Source organism: Lycium barbarum, chromosome 5 (assembly GCF_019175385.1).
Source record: "Lycium barbarum isolate Lr01 chromosome 5, ASM1917538v2, whole genome shotgun sequence".
NCBI lineage: Eukaryota > Viridiplantae > Streptophyta > Magnoliopsida > Solanales > Solanaceae > Lycium > Lycium barbarum.
The window spans coordinates 137,160,130-137,185,431 of record NC_083341.1 but is presented as its reverse complement, the minus strand read 5'-3'; the positions used below and the strand labels follow the sequence as shown (position 1 = coordinate 137,185,431).

The 25,302-nt window shown below is 32.8% G+C and overlaps 1 protein-coding gene, 1 long non-coding RNA gene and 1 pseudogene across 2 annotated transcripts; all 3 read right to left on the bottom strand.

Annotated features, from left to right (window-relative positions):
- Positions 1 to 569: 569 nt before the first annotated feature.
- On the bottom strand, positions 570 to 10,431 carry LOC132641799 (serine/threonine-protein phosphatase 2A 65 kDa regulatory subunit A beta isoform). The gene is made up of 13 exons (XM_060358891.1): positions 10,269 to 10,431; positions 9,170 to 9,584; positions 8,178 to 8,424; positions 7,812 to 7,924; positions 6,521 to 6,600; positions 5,114 to 5,255; positions 4,936 to 5,016; positions 2,982 to 3,086; positions 2,098 to 2,280; positions 1,626 to 1,718; positions 1,274 to 1,413; positions 1,131 to 1,197; positions 570 to 1,033 (listed from the first exon to the last, which is right to left on the bottom strand). Exons 2-13 carry the CDS (start codon positions 9,560 to 9,562, stop codon positions 914 to 916), a joined length of 1,764 nt encoding a protein of 587 aa, XP_060214874.1. The 5' UTR covers positions 9,563 to 9,584; positions 10,269 to 10,431; the 3' UTR covers positions 570 to 913.
- Positions 10,432 to 12,417: 1,986 nt separating this feature from the next.
- Positions 12,418 to 16,927, bottom strand: LOC132639884 (aluminum-activated malate transporter 5-like; annotated as a pseudogene).
- Positions 16,928 to 22,334: 5,407 nt separating this feature from the next.
- LOC132642795 (uncharacterized) lies at positions 22,335 to 24,715 on the bottom strand. Its single transcript, XR_009583341.1, has 3 exons — positions 24,393 to 24,715; positions 22,469 to 22,597; positions 22,335 to 22,374 (listed from the first exon to the last, which is right to left on the bottom strand). It is a non-coding gene; the product is annotated as an uncharacterized LOC132642795 (long non-coding RNA).
- Positions 24,716 to 25,302: the final 587 nt, after the last annotated feature.

Here is a 25,302-nt window from a genome sequence, read left to right as displayed (position 1 = left end):
TACACTACATGTCACCGAAAACTACAATTTCAAAAACTATGACCAAACACAACTCCAACTCCAACTTCAACTCTAACTCCAACTTCAAAAATTCCAAAAAAAAAAGTGAAAAAGTTTTTGGTATTTATGGCCAAACGGGGCCTTAGTTTGTGACATTGTTCTTCTCAATTTAAATGAAATGTTCTCTTGCTTTTGTTGACTTCCACAAATTAGACCCCGAAAAGAACTTATCAACACTTGCTGTTTACATGTGTTTTTACATAAACTGTTACCATTATCCAGAGCTTTAATACACATTCTCAACTTTTTCACCACTAATCCTCGTAAATTAAGTTAGTTTGATGTAAACATCGTATGTAAGAAAAAATTCCATAAAACCCCACTCATGTTTGCGAGGGAGGATCTTTGGGTTGGTATACTATTCCATCTAAATAGTAGAGCTTACAGTATACAGTAAACGACATAAAGTAAACATTACAAGGAACATTTTTTGAACAACAGCAAGAGAGGCTTGTGGGGGGAGGGGGGTGCAGTGCACAAGCATTTTAGGGAAGAAACGCAAACGCAAATTTAAAAGCAAATCAATCTGCTTGAATAACACAGCTAAGAGTAAGTTCAAACACCAAAAAAGTACACTAACAACAACAAATACAATGAGCTTAGCAGATCAAATAGTAAAGTATGGCAGCAACTTTACATGACAAAAACACTCGTCTTCATTAGTGTCACAGCATCTTGAATGTCAAATCCTACAAAAGAATTAGTAACAATATACGTCTCCAAGCTCAATAGGATGCATTTTACATTGTACCTTTTCCCTTTTGTTTCTTCGTATGAGAGTGTAATCCAAGACTACCAAAGAGGGATTAGAAGAGAGATTAGTACTACTCTCACCTGCCAATTTTTAGCTTCTCTAGCCTGACATCATGACATTATCAATTGACTGAAGTGCTTGATTGGCATAGAAGCGAACATCGACATCAGGGTCTTCGGCTAGCTCTACTAAACTGGGGCGAATGGTTTTCTCCACCACCTGGACAATTGAAATTAACTCGACAGTTATAGGATAACTATCTGAGAAGCTGTTTTGTAAGCAACCAAGAAACGAGAAATGAGTCGAGGGTTCTTACCGACTGGTCAACAATAGGTATAAGGGATTGCAACACCTTTGCCACATTAAATTTAATGTTAGGCACTCTGGAATAAGATAAAACTTTCAATTAGTTCAACGACTTAGAGGTACAAAACCATTAAACTGGGAAAGGAAAATCACCTATCCTTTGTTGCAGTAATAACCACAGGCAGCAACTTAGAACAAGTTATCTCAGAGCCCATTACAGGTGCAAGCAATGAAATTGCTCTAAGAATAGTCATTCGATACAAATAATGTGGACTGGTAGTCATATCCAAGACCTGCAAACAAGACAATTTTCAACTGAGAAAACAGAACGTAGTTGATATAAATAATGGCAAAAGCTGGAGCCTAGAAACTCGAGGTGTCATCGGTCTAATCATCTTCATGTAGTAACAGAAGATATATCCCATTACTCCCTGAACTAGTTTTGTTTTCAAAAAGGATATCATGCAAGAGTTTAGCTGTTCTAATTTGCACACGTCAAGCAAACCTGAGGAATTATATGCTGCATTGCCCACTCTGGACCAAATTCTTCTGCGAGACGCTTTAAGTTATTAGCAGCAGCATCTCTAATTGAATAAACCTGCATCACAGAATCAGCAAGGAAGAGATCAGAGGCAGAGATCTTGTTCCATCAACTAATTTTTTTTGATAATGTAAGGTAAAATATTGTGTCCCATCAATTGATTGAAAAAGTAATTGCCTTTTCACATTCATCAACGGATAAAAGAAAAACATAAGTTAATTATCACGCAAGAGTTGGTGGCAATTCTGCTCGGGGAAATGCCCCGACTCATTGCCACTTGCAAAGTTGCAATAGACGGCTGAGAAAGACAAAAATAACCACCACATGGACAATTTTATTGCCAAAGTTTCAATGAAGCTGCTCATGTACCAAGATTGAACTCTTATGCTTTTTCAGTTTATATGAATATCTAACAGCCGGTTTATTGACTACCAACCTTGTCCTGTAACCATTGCATACAAAGGGCACCAAGCTTATCATCAAAAAATCCTATGCCCAATTGACTTGCCAATAGAGGTATGTATTCTATTATTGCAAGACGGACCCGCCAATGCCTGTCCTCTGCCAGCTCAACAATAGCTGGCAACAGAGATTGGGACAATAAATCAATTCCAATCACCTGTAACACTTAGAGAAAAAAAGAGTTAGAGAAGAACTAAACTAAACTAAATATAAATAATAATAAACAAAATAATTCAGAGTTGCAGAGTGCAAGGAACCAATGCAAAGTGCAGGCAGCTAAAGACAATGACTGAACAAAGAGATGCTTGATGTCAAGTTTTACCAAAAAAAAAAAAGGAGCAGAAGTTTAAGAAAAACTGAAGTTAAATAAATCAGGAACTAAACAATATTCATAATCTTAAAATATCCTTGTTAAAGATGTAATCATTTTTCACTCAAGTTTCCCACGAAATCGTTCTTCACTCAAGTTTCCCACGCAAGAATTGCTTGGAACAACAAACCTAGAGCAAGTGGAGAAAATGATGCTAAAGCACATCTCATCTACAACTCCAACATAATTGAAGCCTAATAAGCCAGGTCTACAGCTCTTATCAATACAAAAGCCAAAGTTGCACCTAAACATCTATATTCCAGAACTCAGGAGATAATAAATCATAGGGAAAGAAAACAATGGCTAACCAAATAAGAGTTCAGGCTGTTAAAGAGTTTTGATTGCCTTCTTTATTTTAGGGCTCATGCATCACTAAAATACACATCACAACATATGGCATACCAATTTCCAAAATCAAGCAGCAAACCGTTCACTAGTCTCATAATTAATTGCAGACCATAGGGAAAATGTGTGAATCATCAACCAACCTGATTGACTTGATCAAGCTTGCTAATGATATTCAGGCGCACGTCGGGAAACTCGTCCTTCAGAAGAGAAAGAAATATTGGAAGAAGATGTTCAATGGTTGCATCCTGCATCAAATGCACAAAGAGCAGTCAAATTTAATTTCATAGGTAATCTTTAATGCTTCAATCAAAACATATGTAAATTTCATGATATGAAAAGCTTCCTTATACTAGCTTATATTCAGCAACTTTGAGCTATTGAACTTTTCTCACTCCCTAAAATCACTCCTCAGATAATTAAAGCAAAATCGACTGCTGCTTCTTGTGCCAAAAGAACACAATTGCTATTAGGTAAGACATTATAAACCGTCAAATTAGTTCAGGTAGTAACATGATTCCCAAATGCATCATAAAATTTAAAAAGTGAAGATAGCCACTATTTCGCAAATAAAAGATTCAAGCTGACTAGGAAAAAGGACCACACTTGAGATATCATATGTTATTCCGCAACGACATAATGCTAAAATGATAGGATACAACTAACTTAGCAGCCGTTTGGACGTGATTTGAAACCATGAGATGAAACCCATGATTTGAAACCATGTTTGGACATGCAATTTGGATTTCTTAAGTTGTATTTTTTTTATAGACATAAAAACCCCACAAGTTGTGAAAACTATCAAAATATTCTCAATTCTTATACAATCTTATCAAAGTTCATAACAAAATTAATACGCTACTAGAAGGCCTTTCTAAAAAATACAACATCAATTGATCAAACTTTAGTTCAATAAAAAAGAAAATTTAACATGAATAGTAATGTACTACTCTTTAATATAATCCTCCCACATGGTAGACATAAATAAAGGTTGGTAAATGGTTGGTGGGAGTAATTGTTAAAAATATCTACCAACTTATGGGTCTTTTTTTTTACAAAATATAAACTTATGGGTCAAGTTTTATATTTTTTTTTTTAAATTGGTAACTGTGGGTCAAGTTTTATATTTAAAATTTTTGAAACCATGGGTTGAAACCATGAGATGAAATGCATGTCCAAACGCTGATTTCATCTCATGGTTTCAAATCGCATGTCCAAACGCCTACTTAGACTATGGGCAAATAGAGCCAGATCGCCCTTGGGTGTTTGGATATATAGAATAGAATTCAACCATTGCAATGTATCCTATCTGAAAAATATAAATTTCTTCCCACCAGTAACTTTGATTAACTTTAACTGTAGTTGTTCAAGAGATACTGAACAAATACCAGTGCAGATGAAGAAAAAAAAATTATCCTCTGAGCTCTGTTGTCAGAGGAATATATTTATCATTCTTGTATACCTGAAAATCTCCATTTCGATCATCATATATTCTGTATATATCTTCATCTATCATACCACCTTAAAACTGAATCTAGATACCTGAATTGGCTTCAATTAGCACCACAATCCCATCTAATCTCACTATAATTTCATTCTTTTTATGGAAGCTAAAGTTATAATGCATATATTTATCTTCTACTTATCCTAAAATTCTTAATCTCTAAAGCGTTTCTTCATAGTTAGGTTGACTCCCTCGCTAGTTTTATAAGTTAACACAATATCATCTGCACCTAGAATGCATCATGAAACCAAATCTTGTGCACCATTCATTGCATCATTCATAATTAGGATAAACAAGTATGGGGCTTATGGGCCAAGGCAGACTGGCAAGTTTGTATATATAAATCCACTCAGTGGACATTGAAGCACTAAATGTTTTATTACTATTTCATTAACAAGTTTAAAAATGTAACTGGTTTCTCCAAAAATTGAGGGTCATTAACTGATTCACAAAGCACAGTTTGTACACACTTCAAGAACTAATTGCGAAGTTATTCTCCGTAGCATTTGTATATGACATATCGCAGTATTCCAGACCTTTCCCACAATGTATCTACCATCTATACCGTAATAAACGCATGATCTGCACCTCACCTTTCCCAAAACAGGAGCCATCCCCATTATAACAGAAGCCAAAGCAGATCTGACATGCTGTGAAGAGTCTGATGATAATTCCTATAACATTTATCAAACTCAAATACATGTTAGAGCATAAATAGGGACCCAAAATGAAAAATGAAGCTCCTGAACAGGAAATCTGTCGGGCATATACCTTCACACAGGGAAGAATATGCTGAATAGCTAGCTCGGGACTAAGGATCCGACAGAATTTGGTGACTTTCCCTGCAGCAGCTATGCGAACTTCAGCTTCATTATCCCGAAGCAAACGGACATAGGCAGGCACCAAATCCGTCCTAAATCATGGTCAGACACAATCAGACATCTGACAGAAAAGATTTCTAATTTTCCATAATAAAAGGTTTGGTGGAAGAGAGCATGATTCATTAACAGATAACACAGATAAGTATGAACAGCATATTTCCACTGATTAAAGACCTATGATTCAACAGTCCAGTCATGTGATGAATAGAACTTCAGAGACTAGAGTATATCGCGTGATTTAAAAATTAATTTCAGAAATATCCTTGGACCAAAACAAAATGCATACATTCCTAAACTACCACTAATTTATATCAGTGTTGTCAAAGGTGCGCTTAAAGGGCGCTTAAGCCCTGAAGCGAGGCTCAAAACATGTTGAGCACTTCGCCGCGCTTTATGTGCGCTTCAGTGTCATCATCAAGGCTCTAAGACATACTTTTCCTTGCCAATGAGCCTCTCTTGAAAAGATGACACTAGACAATTGATATTTCCCTTTATCGTAATGTTTTTACAATTTCTTTGTCCATATATTTGTTATTCATGCTTATTATTATTAGTCTTGGACTAAACATATATATATATATATAATATATATATATATATATATATGTATTTTTGCTTCATTGCGCCTTTTTTCATTAAAGCTCACGCTATATTTGCGCTTTGCACTTAAAGCCCCAGCTGACCTCAGAGCTTTTTTGCGCTTTTCGCTTTTGATAACACTGATTTATATCATGGAACTCTCAGTCAATTGCCCTTCCCATTATTCATCAACAAAATGCTATCAAAGAGGCCAGCAATAAAGTCCTTGAAAGGAGTCTTCAGGACAAGACCGTTCTTGTTAGACCCACTTGAACAACAAAACTTGGCAAGCAGTTTGTACCTCAAGTACTACTTTTTCTTTTTCTTTTTGTGGGGGGAGGGGTCGACATTCTCCGAAATACAGAACTTGTCAACCAAGTTAGAAACCAAAGTTGAGTTATGACGACAAGGCTCTAAATGTGATTCATAATGCAACGGAAGCACCTTAAGATGTGTCAGCAATAGCACATCAATCCATTCCACCGAATCCACTTCAGAGAAGAACAATTAGGTCAACAAATTGTGCATAACGCTATAATGAACGTACACAGTATTTGTCAATCCAAGCATCTGGAAGGTTCAATATATGTAAAGCTATGAATTACACTGTCAACAATAAAATTTCCCAATTTAAATATAAAAATTTTAACTAAAAACAACCAAAAATGATAAAAATTACAGTACAATAGAAGTATCTCTATAAAAGTTGAGAAAATACCTAGTGGGCTCAGGCCCTACAGCTTCACATAGTTCGTACAATTGGTTAGCAACCATGTACCGGACACGCCAAGACTTGTCCTGGTAATTAGAGGAAAAAACGCGCACAATTATGAAAGCCTGTTATGATTAGCTTAGTTTAGGTGCTTTTAAGCCAAAATAGCTTTGAAGCACTTTTGTAGTGTTTGGGTAAAATAAAAAAGTGCTTTTAAGCACTTGTTTTTAAGCTAAAATGACAAAAATAAGCCAAAAGCAAAAAGCTAGAATTTCTACCAAAAGCAAAAAGCTAGAATTTCTAACTTATGGCTTTTGGCTTATAAGTCAAAAGCCATAAGCCCATCCAAACGGGCTCTAGGTAACTTCTTCGAGACAGAGAGGATAATAGTAGTACTTAATATTTTCAGAAGAATTTAATAGTACAAGCCTACTGTAAGTTTTTTTATCCAGGCTAAACCAATATAATGGATCACTGCAAAGGTTTAATCCTTTAGTTTTAGCACTTTTTACCAAAATTTTACTCCTATAACTACTGTAATTTCCGCTAGCAAGTATAGGCAAGTACACCAGTGCACCAAGAGCTTTCCAAAATTATATCTTGTCAAGTGTTGCTGTGTTAAAGACTTATTAGTACATTTTCGTACTGCGAACCAAGTGAAAATGTCTAAGGACTGTAATGATGATCCATCATATCACATATATCCTGTAAAGCTTATTTTGGAATAGCTCACTTTAACTTGACAAAGTGTCTTTCCAACCACCAAGATTTAGCAATAAAGGCTTCACCTAAACATGCCTACTCAAGCCAGTCGTCCATGTTTCTTTCTAATTCCCCTACTCTGCTAGTTCGTGAAAAACAATAAGCAATACTCTAAAATAAAGGTATCATCCCATCATAATTTAGACAGGCTCACCTACCCTAACCGTATGCTGCTATCTAAAAGCTTCAAATGAGAGAGCAGTTAGGATTTGGATACGGGGTTCTTTTCCATATCACATACATTGGAGACAATCAGAGAACTTCTCTGTGTGGGACACTCTAGATAAAGGGAACACCTAATGTGCATAAATAAGTAGAAATACAACAAGAGATGACAACTATATTGTTTTAGACGAAAGATGATAACTATTTAAAAAAACTAATTATTCACTCAAGCATCAAAAAGAAGCTGTAACATGAAAGAAACGTAAAAAGAAATATATATAAATGAACACAAGAATCTAAAACTATATGCAAGATTTCAAGGATCTGTATGAGCCAGGATGCCATGACTCAAACACAATCTAAAGAGTACCTGAGAGAAGTTGACAATGACAGGCAGGATATGTGCCACACAATCCTGGGGCTCTAGCAGCTTACCAAGTGCAGCACAGCCCTCAACCGCTAATAAACGCACAGAATCCTGATCTGAAATCAAAAGACATAAGATAAGCCAACAAACTTTCTTTTGTTGAGAAAAAGACACTAGGTGCGAACAGACAATTCATTCCACACTAAAACATAACGATTTTATTGCCATGAGCAATCGGCTATATGAAGTAACACTGACTCAGAAGGCAACAACTCTATGAGGTAAAACTAATTTAGAAATCATTACAAGGGAGAAGTTTAGATTGACTCTCTCTAGTCGTAAGTTGCAAAATATAAGTGAAAATATTACCATCCTGTGTAAGATCATCAAATATTGACATGATATCACTCTTGAGGTAAGCAGATTCAACTGTAGCAGCAAACTTCCCTAAGTTTGTAGCAGCCGACCTTCGCACCATAGGCATGTCGTCTTGACATAATTGGCTGTAAATAGTCCGAAGTTCTGCCTTCAACATCTCTGGGGCACTTGAGTAAGCAATATGAAAGAGTCCACAAGCAGAAACTCTCGCTGTGAACCACTCACCAGCTGCCAGCCTCTAGTGATTGGAAAGAATAGGAAGACGTATAAATTACAAAAGTAATAAGCATTTCGACAAACCACAAACCATGATGCTAAATAAAAGATAAATATATATGAGTGATGTTCAGAGTTTCACACATTAGAATATAGGGATTGCAAGTGAGTAAAAGGTCTTTATATGTTAGTGCAACGAGAAAATGACAAAATATGGTCCCTTATGTTCGAGGATCGTTCGTTATAGTCCCTTAAGAATACACTTAACAGTTTTGGTCCTTTAAGATAGCCAAAAGTTCACATTTTTAGTCTCCGTCAAACATTTGCCGAACTTTGTTTGTTATAAACACCAAGAAAGTCCCATCAAATCGTAATCTATGCAACACAAAAACTACATTAGACACTAAAAAGATGTTTAAAAAAAAAAACAGAAATTACACCTCAAAAAGCTGAACTAGACTCCAAAATAAATCAAAAATTGCACCTCTAAATGTGAGTTCCCGCTAATTTCCTTCTTTCTCATAGTTCCATCAAATTTGACAAATAAAATTCTGTAAATATTTGACAAAGACTTAAAGTTTTGACTTTTGGCAAACTTAAAGAACCAAAATTATGCAGTGCATACTTAAGGGACTATTTTGAACCTACCTTCAAACATAAGGGGCCATTTTTGTGAATTTCTCTTTATGCGACTACCACTAGTAACTTGAAAAGTACATTTCTTCATGATGAATAATAAGGAATGAACAACAGTAATAGAGCCAAACCTTCACAAGAGGGACGAACCAATCAACCAAATCACTCTCCCTCATCTGGGATCCAATTCTACACAACGACTCCACAGCTTTATCCCTCACACACGTCTCCTCAACAGTACAAAGGGTCTCTAAAGGCGGGAGAAGAACGTGAGCATGTTCCACGCCTCCAACATAAGGAATAAATACACCAAGCTCTTCCGCCATTGCCAACAACACCTCGTCGTCGTCGTCATTGTTTTCGCTCAAAAATGGAATCAACTCCTTCCTAGTTCTTTCCTCACCGAGTGCACGTGCAATAGTCGATAACCTCCTAATAGAATTCAACCGCAATTGGATATCATCATTTTTAAGTTCATCTATTAACACGGCTATCGGGTACAATGGCTCATCTACCATTGCCATCCTCTCAAAGATGTAGTTACAGCTGCAAATACCAAAACTTACAATTAACAAACACGTTCAAAAATGTAAATTAAAAGGGTCCGTTCCCAAATATGCCTTATACTAATATACTACCTTCCGTATTGAAAAATACTCTCTCTGTCCCAATTTATGTGACACAGTTCGAATTTCGAGAATCAAACTTTTAAATTTTTACCGCAAATTTGGATATGGAATCTTTAACTCCCTTTTTTTTTCAGATAAAATTTACATATTCGGAAAGTACGTAAAAAAATACTATAAGTCATTAATAATTAGCAATTCAAAATATGTAAAATACATATAAGTGAAAAAAAAAACTTATTTAAACTTCGAAATCCAAGAGGTGCCACATAAATTAAAAACAAATTTATAAAACCACCCAGATCCAAAACAAATAACATATAAGACGCATAAAAAAAAAAAAAGAAATTAACATAATTTAAATGTTAGAAGAATTGAGCGTTCAAATCACCAAATCTGAGATCTGAAGAAAATCCCAAGCGAATTCAAATAAATACTAATATACAACAAAAGCAAATACCACAAAGGAAATCAAATATTAAAGCTAACAATAACTGAAATTAATAAAGAGATGAACAGCTGGTTGCAAATTAAATCAATTAAACTTATTTTTGAATCAATTGTAAAAGAAATATATCTATATTTTAATGTACGGAGAGTTTACCGGTGGAAATGTTGCTCGCCGGTTACCGGTCGCCTGAGATTCGAGCTTTGGATTTAGACGAAATCGAGAGAGGGAAAGAGAGAGATAGGGAAAGGGAGATACTTGGCTACTGATGAAATGAGAATGTAATGTTTGGATGGGTCGCTTTTTGAATTTGGCCCAGTAAGATAAAAACCAACAAGGCTTGCTATGCAAACAAATAGACAAGGATGAAATTGAGACAATTTGCACGATTGTCCTTCTTTAGGCAGACTTTTAGTTTAGCTTTAAAGTCACGTGTAGACTATAGTTATCCCTTAAGGCAAACTCTGCACCATAGGCATAATTTTGGTAAAGATTTATCTTGCGAAATTATTATTATTTTACTGAATGGGGTTTGAACTCAAAATCTCGGGCTATTTTCGGTCACCTTTTTAAACGAGGGGAAAAAAGTAAAGACCAGCAATTTGAGAGCTAAAAATTAAAGATCAGTGCCTTTGAGGGAAATCCGGGCAAAAAATTGAAGAAATTGCACGGTTTTCCTTCAAATGGGCTGGTCTTTAATTTTTCCCTTCAAATGGATTTGGCCTCTAATTTTTTCCCTTTAGCAATCGAACTTATGTCTCTTTAAGGGCAATCGTCATATTAGGCATTACTTGTAAGATATTATGAAGTAAAACTATAAAATTAAACCCGGCGAAAAAAGTTATTTATTATGAATGGCAAAAATTAAAGACTAGCACAAAATATGAGCAGAAGTTCTAATGACCCCTTTTAAAATGAAACAATCGGAATCTTTACACAACAGTCGGTTGGATTCACCGTTTACTTTTTCTAGCCGGCATACATAAATTATACACTGAATATATGGAGTTGTGCATATATTATACATGGACGACTTTTTTGGTATAAACGGTTGGGTGGGCGACTATTTAGATTAATTATTTAACAAGCAAAAAAAAAGTAATGACTTCCTCATGGATTTTTAAAATTTGATAGGTATGGTTTGGAAACATGTTTGAACTCCAACTACCATTTTGTGAGAAGTTTTGCAACCTAAATTACTTTCACGTTTAAATTTCTCAAGCATGATTTTTCATATTTGGCGAGCATTACATAAATAAATCTTGGTTCGACATAAATCTAACGTGCGTAACTGCATTATTTTCTTTGATATAACTTATTCTGCTATGTTGATATACGGACCCCATAATTAGTCCAGGAAATATTCAAAGACCTTATAAGTGCAATAGGCCGAGCATTGACCATTTAGAGGTCGTTAGCTACTCAAACCGAGCTCCCAAATCAAATGATTGTAACGCCAAGCAAATAGAAGTTCGAAACACTATTCGCAAAAAGATAAGATTTGAAAATAGCAACTCGAGAAAATGAATGATAGTGACCAATTGGACATTCAATTGCAATCTAGAACCCCAAGAAATATATAAAAAAAAAACTATCCAAGAACGCATCACCTCGCCAAGAGATATAAACGAGGGATAATACACCAAATTGATCATAATTAAAAGGAATATCGAATTGATCGATGTTCAATTTCAAGTCATATATTGGTGAGCATGATCGTTCAATCTTAGTAAATAGAAGGGGCGGGCGAAGAAGCACATTGAAACTGTCAATTTCTTAACGTATTAACTTTGAGAGTAAGTTGATATCTGGATCAAATTTGCTCCAAGTTAATATTGACCTCAGTTCATTTAGAACAAAAATCAACTTTTGCCATAAAAGAATTCTACATCAATTTGTTAACGTTACATATTTGAATTGGATTAATTGTCTTATATCTACTGAAGAAGGTGTAAGTAAATTCTACACCATCAGTCCACTTTAACTAACTTGTCAACTTTTATGCCACAAGTTCCACGAATTTTGGATATATAGTTGTCTTTAATTATTTCTTTAGATGACCTTGTATAGTATTATCGCTTTTGCATAAAAAATGTTCAAAAATTAAACTACCTCCTTAGGTCATTACTGAATAAACAAATCATAAACTAAAATTGATAGAGTTGCACAATTTGATAACATTTTTTGCCTCGTGTATATCTATTCATGCTATAACAGATAATCCACACGTCAATAAACAAATTTCATATTCCTATTTCCTTCCCTCCTCGCACAACAAACACATGACTCTTTTTTTCTTTTCATCTCACACAAAATTGATCCTTAAAAAATAACTCACATTTTGAATGTAAAGCACATTATTAACATATACTAGGTAAATTATTGAACTCTTAATACTAATTGGCTCTTTAAACTCTGCCTTTTGACTTAGTTCTTCAAAATTGTCAACCACATTCTGAAGCCTGGCAACAAATTCAATAAGAAGTGAAGCAAAAGTAGCCAAAGTCAAAGCACTAGCACTCAAATAAGTTTCCATTTCCACTGTATCAGCAATTTCACCATCAACAAGTGAGAGACGTGAAGGCCATTGGTTTTGCTTTCTAAATAATGTTGAACTAGTGACCAATTGATTTGATGAGTCTTTTGCATTTGTGGCCAATTTGCTTGTAACGACCTTATGTTAATGGCTGTTTCACTAAGTGATTGAGAGGTTAATAGCAAATTTTCACTATCATTTTCAACTGAAGAATCTCCAAGATTGTTAATAATGTTTGGTTTTCCAATTTCCCAGTTTTTTGAGTTGACCAAAAGATATGACTTGTGGTCAATTTTTTTCTGGAGGTGTTGAGCTGTTTCGTGCACTTCTTTTAGGATATTTTCATGACCACTTAGCATTTCCATTTTCTCTAATTTTATTCCTAGCTTGCGGAGAACTTTTGCAGCATCAACACCAACTCTTTTGATCTCATTTTGAAAAACCTTCCTCTTCTCTGGCTGTGCCTGCAAAAATGTTAAGAGCTTAATTTTCATGCGTTGGTACAGCTCAAGATGACCTACAACAATAGATAACTGATTGTACTAATTCTATTTCGATAACTTAAATAATGCAATAAATTATTTGTTAAACTTGTAAAAATTGCTAATTATTCATGTATATAAAATATAAATACAATTTTTTAAGACTATCATATTAAAATGACCCACATAATAAACATGTGATGATTTAAGTGATCCTAATTACAGTAAATAACTGGTTAAAATATATTGACACTATAAAAACTATTTCGAGTGCTTTCCATGCCTCCATCTGTAGGGATGATGGTGCAAAAGGTAAAGCCTAAGTAAGATTGATTGCTTTTTTCCTTTGCTGCTTGATCGGATCCTTCAAAAATATCATTAGTGTGACGATAGAGGCGGATCTATGGTCATTTGAATTCCTTTGCCAGAAAATTATATTATATATATAAGCTTCAATTTTATTTTTATTTTTATGTATATACAATAGATGTTAAATCCCTTAACTTCTTCGTGTGTTTACTTTTTTATACTTTGAATCTCGTTAATGAAAATTTTGGATCTGCTCCTATGTGTCAGATTCTCCTTTAATAATTCATTTTTGCAAAATCTGATAGCGGTACATCAACATTTTGAAGATTCGAGCAACATATGCTTTAATTAGTTAGCATGTAAAACCTGAATTTTTGACTGGATACATCCATGTAATGCCATGACCATGAATGCACAATGCCTTAATTCACTGCTTAATTTGACAAAGTCTTTCCAAGCATTCTTGTGCATCTTATAACGCCCATGAGGTGGCTCCCAAATAGCAAATCCAAGCTGTTCAAATACGAACCAAGCAACAATTAGGATGTTATCATATAGTTTCATGATCAGTGTAAATTCATTATTGGTTGGTTAATTAGTAGACACATAAATATTACTAGTACAATAATGTACGTACCAATGTTTGCTCTCGACTTGTGGATTCTATGACAGATTTATAGCCATTGTATTCCGCATCATTTGTATCTTCATCATACTCAACACAACTTAAGTACCCATCCATACAACCTGTAAAAAAAATTGTCGAGACAAAGTTATATCTTTTCTAGAAAACAAGTTCTTTAAAAAATGAGAAAAATTACTTTCCTGGTGTGAAAGGGAGAAAACAAGTGTAATAAGTGAGATTTCATATTGATTGTCTCTTCGTCATCCCCAACAACCCAATCTCCTCCCCATCACCCACCCACCACGTAGTTTTTGCTAAATTATAAGAATATAAATTTATTTACTCACTAAATATCGAAAAATAAGTAAGAGGTGTTCAACTGGTCATTATATTGCCTAAATTCAGGTATCTAATTGGCGTACCATGCCAAGTTTGAGGGACTATTTTTATATGTTTAGGCTAGCGATTTTATTGGTTTAAGATTAGGGAAACAAATGAGAGTTCTATTTATCACAATATACTTACCTCCGCTTCCAACTGTTTGTCATATTGGCATATCGAATTACTTCATATGTTATAAAAATTTATTTTTCAGAAAAAAATAAAAACTATTTATTACGTACTTTTTCTCAAACATATTTTTACTGCTTCAATCAGTGGAGGTGCCAATTGAGTGAAACGTTTAAGGAAGAAATAAAGGATCGTAAAAACAAATAATATTATGTTATATTAAGGCTGTATATTTCGTTTTTAAGAAATGTGCAAAAATCTTTAAAAACACATATGGACGTGTACCTTCTAAAGAAGTTGCAAGATCTATGAAATTCTTAACCACCAAACGATGCAAATCTTCACCAGCCCAAATGGGGCAAATACCAATGTTAATCATCAAGCAAATACCAGCACCAACACCAATTAGCGCTAAACGAGTAAGAATAGCCACATTATATTCCCTAGTCCTGTTCCCAGCCACTATGAGGATACAATATGTCAAGATAAATACTCTATATCCATATTCATATGGTGCCATTGTTGGGTGTAGCTTCAAATATGACCCGCAGAATGCTGCCAAAAAAAATAAAAAAATGATACATATATGTAAAAAAAAAAAAATCACTAGACTTGAAGAGAAAATTAGGAACATGAGGATTTATGGGTAAACTCTTATCCGCACACCGTGTTATATCAAATCATACTACCATATGTAAATGACAAATTGAGGTGAGACCGTATATTAATTAACTATTGTTTACTGATGATCTGTAAAAGTATGTTTATGTATTCATTTTGTTTGTTAAACACCGGAAACGGATAAATTTATGTCATATTTATGCTGCTAGAGAGTTTACCTACAATAAAAATGCTCACAACAATTACAATTCTTTCCCATTCTCCAGCCCATAATGCTAATTGAGCAAAGATGAAGGCAAGCATCCCAGCACAAAATGTCCCCAAACCACGATTAAATCCTTTAATAAATGTTCCTCCTGCCCAAATCAAAAAGGTCAAAAGGGTAATTAAAATTAGCAAACTTAATGCTCATTGGCGTATAGTAAAAAGATTTAAGATATATATATATATATATATATATATATATCGATAATGCAGGAATTTTTATGCTTGTAATTTAATATAGCAAGCAATTAGTTACATATTTGGTAACCAACTAATGTTTATCGTAGATATTACTTGTTGTAATTGCTTTATAAGTGACATAATTGTGTAAAAAACTTTTAAATTATCAGTGTGTGTAGAACATAAACTCAAATTAGTTAAAGTTTTATGCACTGATGATGTAAAAAGTATTTTCACAATCAGGTCACTTAGAAGATAATTATAGATTTGCAGGTAACTCTATTCAATAGAATCAATTAATATTCAAGAACAAATGATAATTAACCTATTACTAACATATCAAATAACAATGATGGTGTAATACTAGGCCATTAATATATACTTCATTCGGACAAAAAAGAGTATCCACCTAGTCATTTGCACATCCTTAAGAAAATACTAACTTCTAGACAAAAATAGGCAATTTGACTAAACTGTTTCTAATTAAATTTGCATTGGGATTTGATCACATAGAACTTAATAGGGGTAAATCTAAAAAGATAAGGTTAATTCTTTCTTTATTAATTGATAAGTGGACACTCTTTTTTATCCAAGAAAAAAATACTAGGTGGACGCTCTTTTGTATACTGAGGGAGTATCACTCAAATCCCGATAAAATTAAGAAGCAAGCAAAAACAAGAGAAGAATGTTAAATTTTAGTACCTATTGTGAACTCAAACATAATAAGAACTGTTAAGATAGCCCATATTGAGAACTGAGCAATATCTGGATATGGTTCCTTCCAGAAAATGAGAAGAGACACGAAAAATAAAGCAAATCCCATTTTTAAGGCAAAAATAATCTTTCGAGGATCATTTTTACCCATCTCTATTGCTTTCTTAGCAAAATCTTGAATATTATTGTTGAAGAAACTTGTAAATCTATTTCTTTTTTCATCATGTAGCAGCAATTTTTCCTTGTTGTAAGAAGCATTGTTGAAGAAATTCTTTATGGTCATGACTATTTATTGTTGTTGCTGCTATATCTTTTCTCTTGGAAGAGAAAAGAAAAAAAAAAAAAAAAAAAAGGAAAGAGAGGAGATGATCAAATTAAGGGTCATTTGTGTTCTACAAGAGGTGTAGAACTTCTCTTATATAGAGGGGAAAAGGAAGAGGAGAAAAGTTGTCTGAGAAAGAAAGTACACGCAGAAAAATAAAAATAATGAAATTAATGGAAACAAAAAAGATAGTAGTACAGTGGTATTTATGAAGTGCATGCAGGAGCGGAGCCAATAAGGGTAAGGGGTTCATCCGACACTCTTCGGTGAAAAATTACACTGTATATATAAGGTTAAAATTATTTTTTATATGTAATAGATGTTGAACCCCCTCGACTTCTTCGTGTGCTTACTTCTTTATATTTTTTTAACCCCGTTAGTAAAAATCCTAACTCCGCTACTGGCATACATCAATATTTTGAATTTTGAGTAAAAATGTAGATTGTATTATAAGAGTTTATTTAAGATTATTTAAAGATTTGCAAGACCACCGTATGGTCAAGATTTTACTTAGTGATTTGAAGGAGCAATTTATTACTATAGATTGTATGTATTGTCCTCTTATGCGTATATCCTACCACTAGAAAAAAGAAAAAGAAAAAGGAGAAAACTAACTACAAATTAATCCCACCCACCGGATGGCATTCCTGGATCATTTCAAATCCAGCTAGAGATCTTCGAGCCTTATTACAGACTAAATTCTAAGTGATTTCTTACTTATTTTTTAATATTTGCTCGCAGAAAATATTATTTCACGAATATAATAACAACAATAACAATATATGTATATATATATATATATATATATATATAACACCTTGGGGTCGGAATTGAGGCGGTGGGTTGAGGAGGATAGGGGAGGGAGTGGGGGAAAATGTAGTATGTGGTTGGGGAGGAGACAATTTGCCAAAATAACACTTACTGTAATTGTTCTCTATACTTTTGCTAGAGAAGTGATTAATCTCATTTTTAAAGAACTTGTTTTCTAACAAAATTGACTAATCAAACATGATAAAATTTAAAAATATTTTCCTTTCTACCAAACGCACCGTATATCTTTTTTTTTTTCCTTTCTTAGTTTATGTCCTTGGAAGTCGAATCTGTTTAAATGCACCGACAATTTTGTATTAATAGTACAAAATTACAGCCTGATATATAAAATACTAGACGGCCTATGCCTCTGCTGCGCACGGGCCCAACACTTTTGATTATAGTGCATCTATGTGTATGTAGTTGTCTTTGAATAGTGATTATATATATAGAGAGTATATATTATGTTCAAAACACAATTAATATAACATTGTAGTTTGTGCTCCGTATCTAAAATTTTATTATATTATTATTTTTTATCAAATTTTGATTTGGATAATTCTAATTCAAATTATTAAATTAATTTTACATCTTAAAACGAAACAAAGTAGAAATTGATTTTCTATTTAAACGAAGAAATACTATTTTTTAATTTTTGGTAAATATTCTCGGTTTAGTTCATTTTACTTGTCATGTTGTCTTTTGCATGGTTTTTTAAGAAAACGTCGATTAGAATTATAATTTGACTAATTTACCTTATTCATTATTTGATCTCCATTTGATATATTTTTTTTTACGACATTAATCTCTTTTCACATTTATTAGAGTAAGAATAAAAATAAAAAAGTAATTAAATTCTACCTTATTTTAAAATATAAATATTTAAAGTATATTTATTTTAGTAGACATAACAAATAAATGACATGGCGGAATAACAAATACAACAGTTTAATATCTAGATTAGATCTCAGGCTAATATAAAAAAAGAAAGAAAACTGTATGGTTTGACTACTTAACCTTTTGAAGAAAAGCAATTTCATTGGCAATGAATCCATCATTATTGACTTAATGAGATACTTTGAAAATTACGTGAATATTGTTTGATTTTTTAATATGGAGTGCACTTTTTTTTTTTTTTGACATTATTAATTTGCACTATTTTTATGCATATATATATATACTATGTTCAAAACACGATTAATATAACATTGTAGTTTGTGCTCCGTATCTAAAACTTTAGTTTATTAGTGTTTACTACGAATACAAAGTCTGCACTTTTTTTTTTACATTATTTTTTTTTTTAATATGGGGTTCACCTTTTTTTTTTTTTTTGATATTGCTTGATTTTGTTAATATGGGGTCCACTTTTTTTTTACAGTGAGTTTGGAGATGGTGGGTTTCATTTTTTTTTATTTATTTATTTTTTATATTGCTTGATGTTGTTTAGTATGAGGTCCACCCTTTATGGGGTGCACTTTTTTTTTTTTTGGACATTATTAATTTGTACTATTTTTATGCATATAATATATATATACATATACTATGTTCAAAACACGATTAATATAACGTTTTAGTTTATGCTCCGTATCTAAAACTTTATTATATTAGTGTTTGCTACGAATACAAAGTCAGCACCTTTTTTTTAACATTATATTTTTTTTAATATGGGTTTCATTTTTTTTTTTTTTATATTGCTTGATTTTGATAATATAGGGTCCACTTTTTTTTTCCCATGAGCTTGGAGATGGTAAGTTCCACTTTTTTTTCTTCCTTTTTTCTTTATTGCTCGGTGTTATTTAGTATGGGGCCCATCCTTTTTTTTAAGGGACAACGGACGACGAAGCATGGGTCTAAACCCATGCTTTATATAGTTTCTTCTTTTTTTTATTTTTATTTTTTATACTGCTTGGTGTTGTTTAGTATGAGACCCACCCTGTTGAACATTATTAGTTTGCACTATTTTTATGCATATAATATATATATAAATACTATGTTCAAAACACGATTGATATAACATTGTAGTTTGTGCTCCGTATCTAAAACTTTATTATATTAGTGTTTGCTACGAATACAAAGTCTGCACTTTTTTTTTGACATTGTTTTTTTTTTTAATATGGGATTCACTTTTTTTTATATATATTGCTTGATTTTGTCAATATGGGATACTATTTTCAAAACACGATTAATATAACATTGTAGTTTGTGCTCCGTATTTAAAATTTTATTATATTAGTGTTTGCTACGGATACGCACGTGGCAATGAATCCATCATTATTGACTTAATGAGATACTTTGGAAATTACATGAATATTGTTTGATTTTTTAATACGGGGTGCACTTTTTTTTTTGACATTATTAATTTGCACTATTTTTATGCATATATATATATATATATTAGAATTATAATTTCACTATTTTTAACATTGTTTGTTTTTTTAATATGAGATTCACTTTTTTTTTTAATATTACTTGATTTTATTAATATGGGGTCCACTTTTTTTTCTCACTTTTTTTTTTTTTTTTTTTTTTTAATATTGGTTGGTGTTTATATATATATATATATTAGAATTATGGGGCCCACAATTTTTTTTTGCACTTTTTTTTTGACATTGTTTGCTTTTTTAATATGGGATTCACTTTATATATATATATATATATATATATATATATATATTACTTGATTTTGTCAATATGGATACTATGTTCAAAACACGATTAATATAACATTGTAGTTTGTGCTCCGTATTTAAAATTTTATTATATTAGTGTTTGCTACGAATACGCACGTGGCAATGAATCCATCATTATTGACTTAATGAGATACTTGGGAAATTACATGAATATTGTTTGATTTTTTAATACGGGATGCATTTTTTTTTTTTGACATTATTAATTTGCACTATTTTTTTAATATTAGTTGTTGTTTAATATATATAGGGCCCACAATTTTTTTTTATTAAATTGGAACGGATATATATATTTGTTAGAATTATGGGGCCCACAATTTTTTTTATATTAGTTGTTGTTTAATATATATGGGGCCATAATTTTTTTTTATTAAATTGGAACGGATATATATATATGTTAGAATTATGGGGCCCATATTTTTTTTTATATTAGTTATTGTTTAATATATATGGGCCCACAATTTTTTTAATTATTAAATTGCAACGGACGATGAGAAAGTGAGCCCAACCGGCTCTTCTTTAATAGTAGAAAAAATACTATTAATAGTTCAATAGTATAATCATTCGAAGAAAAATTAATGGAGGACAGTAACAATACATTTCTACATCAACCATCAAGTTGAGCAGTTGGCATTATAAAAAACAATTTATTAAAATGGAGAAATAGTTAAATGCCAACACGTCCACACCTTAACTCCGTTATTCTAGTGTTGATGCACTGTGATTTATGAGAGTTAATTAAATATATCAACTAGAAAATAAGTATTGTCACTTCAAAAAATTGAAGAGATTTGTGAATCACATATGGCCATGCTCAACATGACAAAAAGGCACGTCACGTTTATTTTCTCTATTTCGGTTGACCAAATCTCTGGTTATCACATCACGTCCTTCTCAATATACTAGAGGGTGTATGTCTGTGCTGCGCACGGATCCAACACTTTGAATTATATATATGTAATTGCGTACAATTGTAAAAATTTATGTATTGAATAGTGTTAGTATATGTATTTTATATTGGGTAGTGTTATTATAGTTAATTCTGAAGTAGTTATTGCCATTTAGGATTTAAGTCACATCTTAGGTGAATGAAACTGTGCAAGTAAAGGGTAGCCACATTAATTAGTATCACATTTTTTAATGTTGCGTCTGTGCGCTAACAATAAATCGTGAAAAAGAGAATATCTAGGGGTTTACTAAGGCATCAATGATGCATAATTCGATATCTAAATAGAAATTTTAACATAATTCAAAACAAAAGAATAATGCTAACAGCTATTACCTCTGAAAGCATACATGATATCCTAAAAGATGAAAGTGAGACTAAGTTCATTGACAGTGACTACTTGAAGAATGAAACAAAAAGAAAAGTCTGAAAAGTTTTGGAATATCAATGAAAACATATCATCTACTCCTTCCAAGACAACTATGATAAAGTAGAAATCCAAAGGAATTCAGGCGAGTAGAAATAATAGGTGAACTTTGTACTATTTTAGCTTGAAAGTGTATGTTTGATGGAATAGGTTGACAGAAAAGAACATATAGACAGAGACAAGGAGACATACCAATGAATGGATAAAAATTTATATATTCTAGCTCTTAGAATGTATTGTTGTGTGTATGAAGGGCTTTGAAAATAGAAACACTTTCCTTCACGCTGAGTTGAAAAGAGTTGGTATCAACAATTTGTGACGACCTTGAGCAATTACAGTTAAGTACAGAGCATAATTTCCTTGAGAAATGGTACTGTCATTGATAATCGAAAGCAATATAATTAAATCTAGAGCAGAACTTTCAACCACTGCTTAAAAATTCCTTGCCTTTTGTCTGTGTTAGCAAAACACTGTCAGGGCAGTCCCATTGCTTGAAGTGGATTTATGTTTGTTTGTCTCCTACTGAAGTATCATCGGTAGGTATAACATCAGACCCATCTTTAACCTGAGTGTTTTACTCTTCTTTTCCACATCCCTATTCAATAACTCTTCGTCCAACGGTAAGAAGATTATCGTAAGTAATGAGGAAAGATAGTATAAGACAACTAAAATAAGTTTGCATTGTTTATGCATATATACATTTGTCTATTACATTGATGATTGCGCTGTCATATATACATCATTTATACTACATATTTACAGAAAAAAGTATTTTCTTAGTAGTAATCACGCATGTTGTAGTTGTGCAACGCCATGATTGACAAAATACCTGTAGAAATTTGTTGTTAAAATTAGTGCAAGTTTTCAAGTGATGGATGTAGAGAGTGTAGTAGTAATGCAGTTCAGGTAGCTGTGTCATGTACCTTTTTAAAGCAGGGGGCGTCACATATGGTTGTAATGTAGTTTTTAAAAAAGGCAGTCTTGTGGCAAAAAGATAGTAGCTTGACAGTGCATTGGCAAAAAGATGTGCTCCAAAAACTTGTTGGCAAAACCTGATAACAAAATGATGCTAGGTTTGGTTAGGAATGTAGATGTTGCAAGTAAATGAAAAAACCAAAGGGTTTTATTAGCCTAAAACCTTCTGAGCCAACACTAATTATCCAGATAAACCACATGTCAACTACAACAACACAAAGTATTGCTCCTTATCCGCAGGTTTTCTATCTTGCTCAAGTACAAACATAAACCGCACTTAGTTATCACTTTCATCCCAAAAGGTACCATTTTTTCATCCAATATACTCACCTGGAAGGACAATTTAACAACTTTTTTTGCAGCAAAAATTACCAATCGCTAAAGCAACTCAAAATCATTTCTTTTTCATCTTTTAAGCTCCCACCTCTCCACCAACCATATACACAGGGAAGTGCACAACTAATTCTAGTCTGAAAACTTAGTTTCCCCTGTTAATACTAAAAACATATTCTCTCCTAACAATTACTTCGTCATTCCAATTACTATTCTGGGTGTCAATTGAAACATTATTCAAATTCCTTTAACAAACAAAAAGTTACAATCTTTTTCGCTACATTAGGAAAGACAATAAATTACTTTAAAAACTTTCATAAGCAAGATGACTTGAATCCACCAAGAGGGGAAAAAAAACTCTATTTCCTCCGGCACAACTTCCCAATTATCAAATCTTAGTCATAGTATTTGTTACCCTCATCCCCCAGAAAGTCAGCACATTTGCAAATTTATACAAAGTACTATTTCATGACATAAATTAAAAGGGCAACCTGGTTGACAGAGCATTTATCTCCTATAGTCACACATTGTTTTTAGCGAATGAAAAGCATCTGTTATGCATTTTTGTTGGCCAAAGAAAGGAAGTTGTCAACTTTTTTTTTATCAAGTTTCTATTAGCATAGCAGAGAATAAACAACTAAATCTTCGAAGAGAAAATGTTGCAGCATATATGCAACGTGTAATGGCTCATATGTCCTAAACACAACGTATTATCCATCTAAAAGTTATGGAGTACCAAAGAGTAAATAGACAAAAGACATATTGATTAGAAGGCACAAAAATTGAACCAAAAAAACATGAAGTATGAGAATTTATTTAGAGAGTTGCAGAATCAGATAGATGGAGATAAGAAGATATGGGTGGAATTTCATAATATTGAGGATGTCATTTCTGAAATATTGAGCAGAAATACTTATCAGAACAGTGGAAAAGATAGGAAGAGTGTTTCTTCTGAAAAATTGCTTAGAAATATGGAGGTTTAGATATGTGATCCCAACACCTATGCCCTAATTTGGCAGAATACATAAAACCCAAATGCTAGTACAAAGAGTGCTAAAATTTCAAAGTGAATCAACCCAACTACTACTGAATAGAATGGAAGTTTTGAAGAATTACCCTAAAACTTGCCATACTAATAACTTCTAACATAACACTAAAAAAAATACATTCACATGTAGTGGTACGAAAGTCTCATGCTCATTATGTACTATAAACATAATTATAGTCTTTTTTTTTTTTTCCTCCCTTTATTTTAACTGCTAAAGTAGAATGAAAGTAGCATTGTTTCATAAAGCACAAAAGGAGTCATTTTAACCATTTATATTGACAAAAAATGAAGTAGCATTGTTTCAACTAAACAAAAAAGTCAAAGACATAAATAAGATATTATTGCATATCTCAATTTAGCAGAATACATAAAATCCAAACAGAGAAGTGATATTTTTAACGTAAGCTAGAGAAGATTCTCCAAGATGATAACTTTAATAATAGTAATAAGTAACGAGAAGATTCAGTTATGTGTGAAATTGTAAGACTTACATTTCCAGTAGCTTTCACTCCCTTTTGAAAGGAGTCTTGGTTTCTGTTTTCTATCTAGTGCTGGAAGGTCTGTCTTTGGTGGGCAGGTTCTGCTGATTCGTTCGGTCGAAGGTAATCTCCATAGCCTTGCGCTTGCTTGCTTCAGCAGTGCTGGTCATTGGTGCAGTTGGTAATGGTTGGTTGGTAGGTTCTTTTTCCTCATAATTCATGATAGCTAGCCTATCTTGATTTTTGGAAAATAATCTTTTCATTTGGATTCTGAAAGTCTTTGATTCCAATTGTTTATGCGCATTGTCAAGAAGTAGTGCTTTTCTCTACAACGAGAAAAAGTTAGTTAATCATGATGATGGTCATAAGTTTATAAATTCGATGATATAAAATACCTGTGCATGGCAGATGTCATAAATCTCTTGTACAGTGAGGTTCAGCATCTTCGTTGCTGATTGATCTGAGATGGAGGATATTGTGCTACCAGTTCGATCCATGACCATAACTTCAAATTGGATTATGTCATAAAGTAATAAAAAACAATTTCAAGTTTAATAAGTGGCAGCACGGGCCCAAAATATGTTAATCATTTTATTTTTATGCACTAATAAGATTTCTCGAACATGCGTAAACATCATTTGAACGATCATATTCCAAGACTAAAACGTGATAATCTTTAAAACTTTAGATATATAAACCTAAAAATATTTCTAGGAAATAATAAATGAAGTTCGGGAAATGTTCGTAGAGTGCCTTCTGGGGACATGCTTCTAGCTGTGTACTCAATGAGTTGTCGTTGAATTGTTTTGGCCCTGCAAAAAAGGTAGTTTCAAGAATGTTGTTGCATCTGAGTTGAATCCTGTAAAATTAAGACACTCGTGCATATTTTTGAAGAGTCTAAATAAGTTATTAGAAACAATTG

Excerpts from the sequence above, each read along its gene's own strand:
- LOC132641799 (XM_060358891.1), bottom strand. The coding sequence starts at position 9,562 with ATGGCAATGGTAGATGAGCCATTGTACCCGATAGCCGTGTTAATAGAT. Across the intron at positions 5,256-6,520 it reads GTAGGGCCTGAGCCCACTAG|GACGGATTTGGTGCCTGCCT; the intron begins GTATTTTCTCAA and ends ACCATGATTTAG. Across the intron at positions 3,087-4,935 it reads TGGCTCCTGTTTTGGGAAAG|GATGCAACCATTGAACATCT; the intron begins GTGAGGTGCAGA and ends CATTTGATGCAG.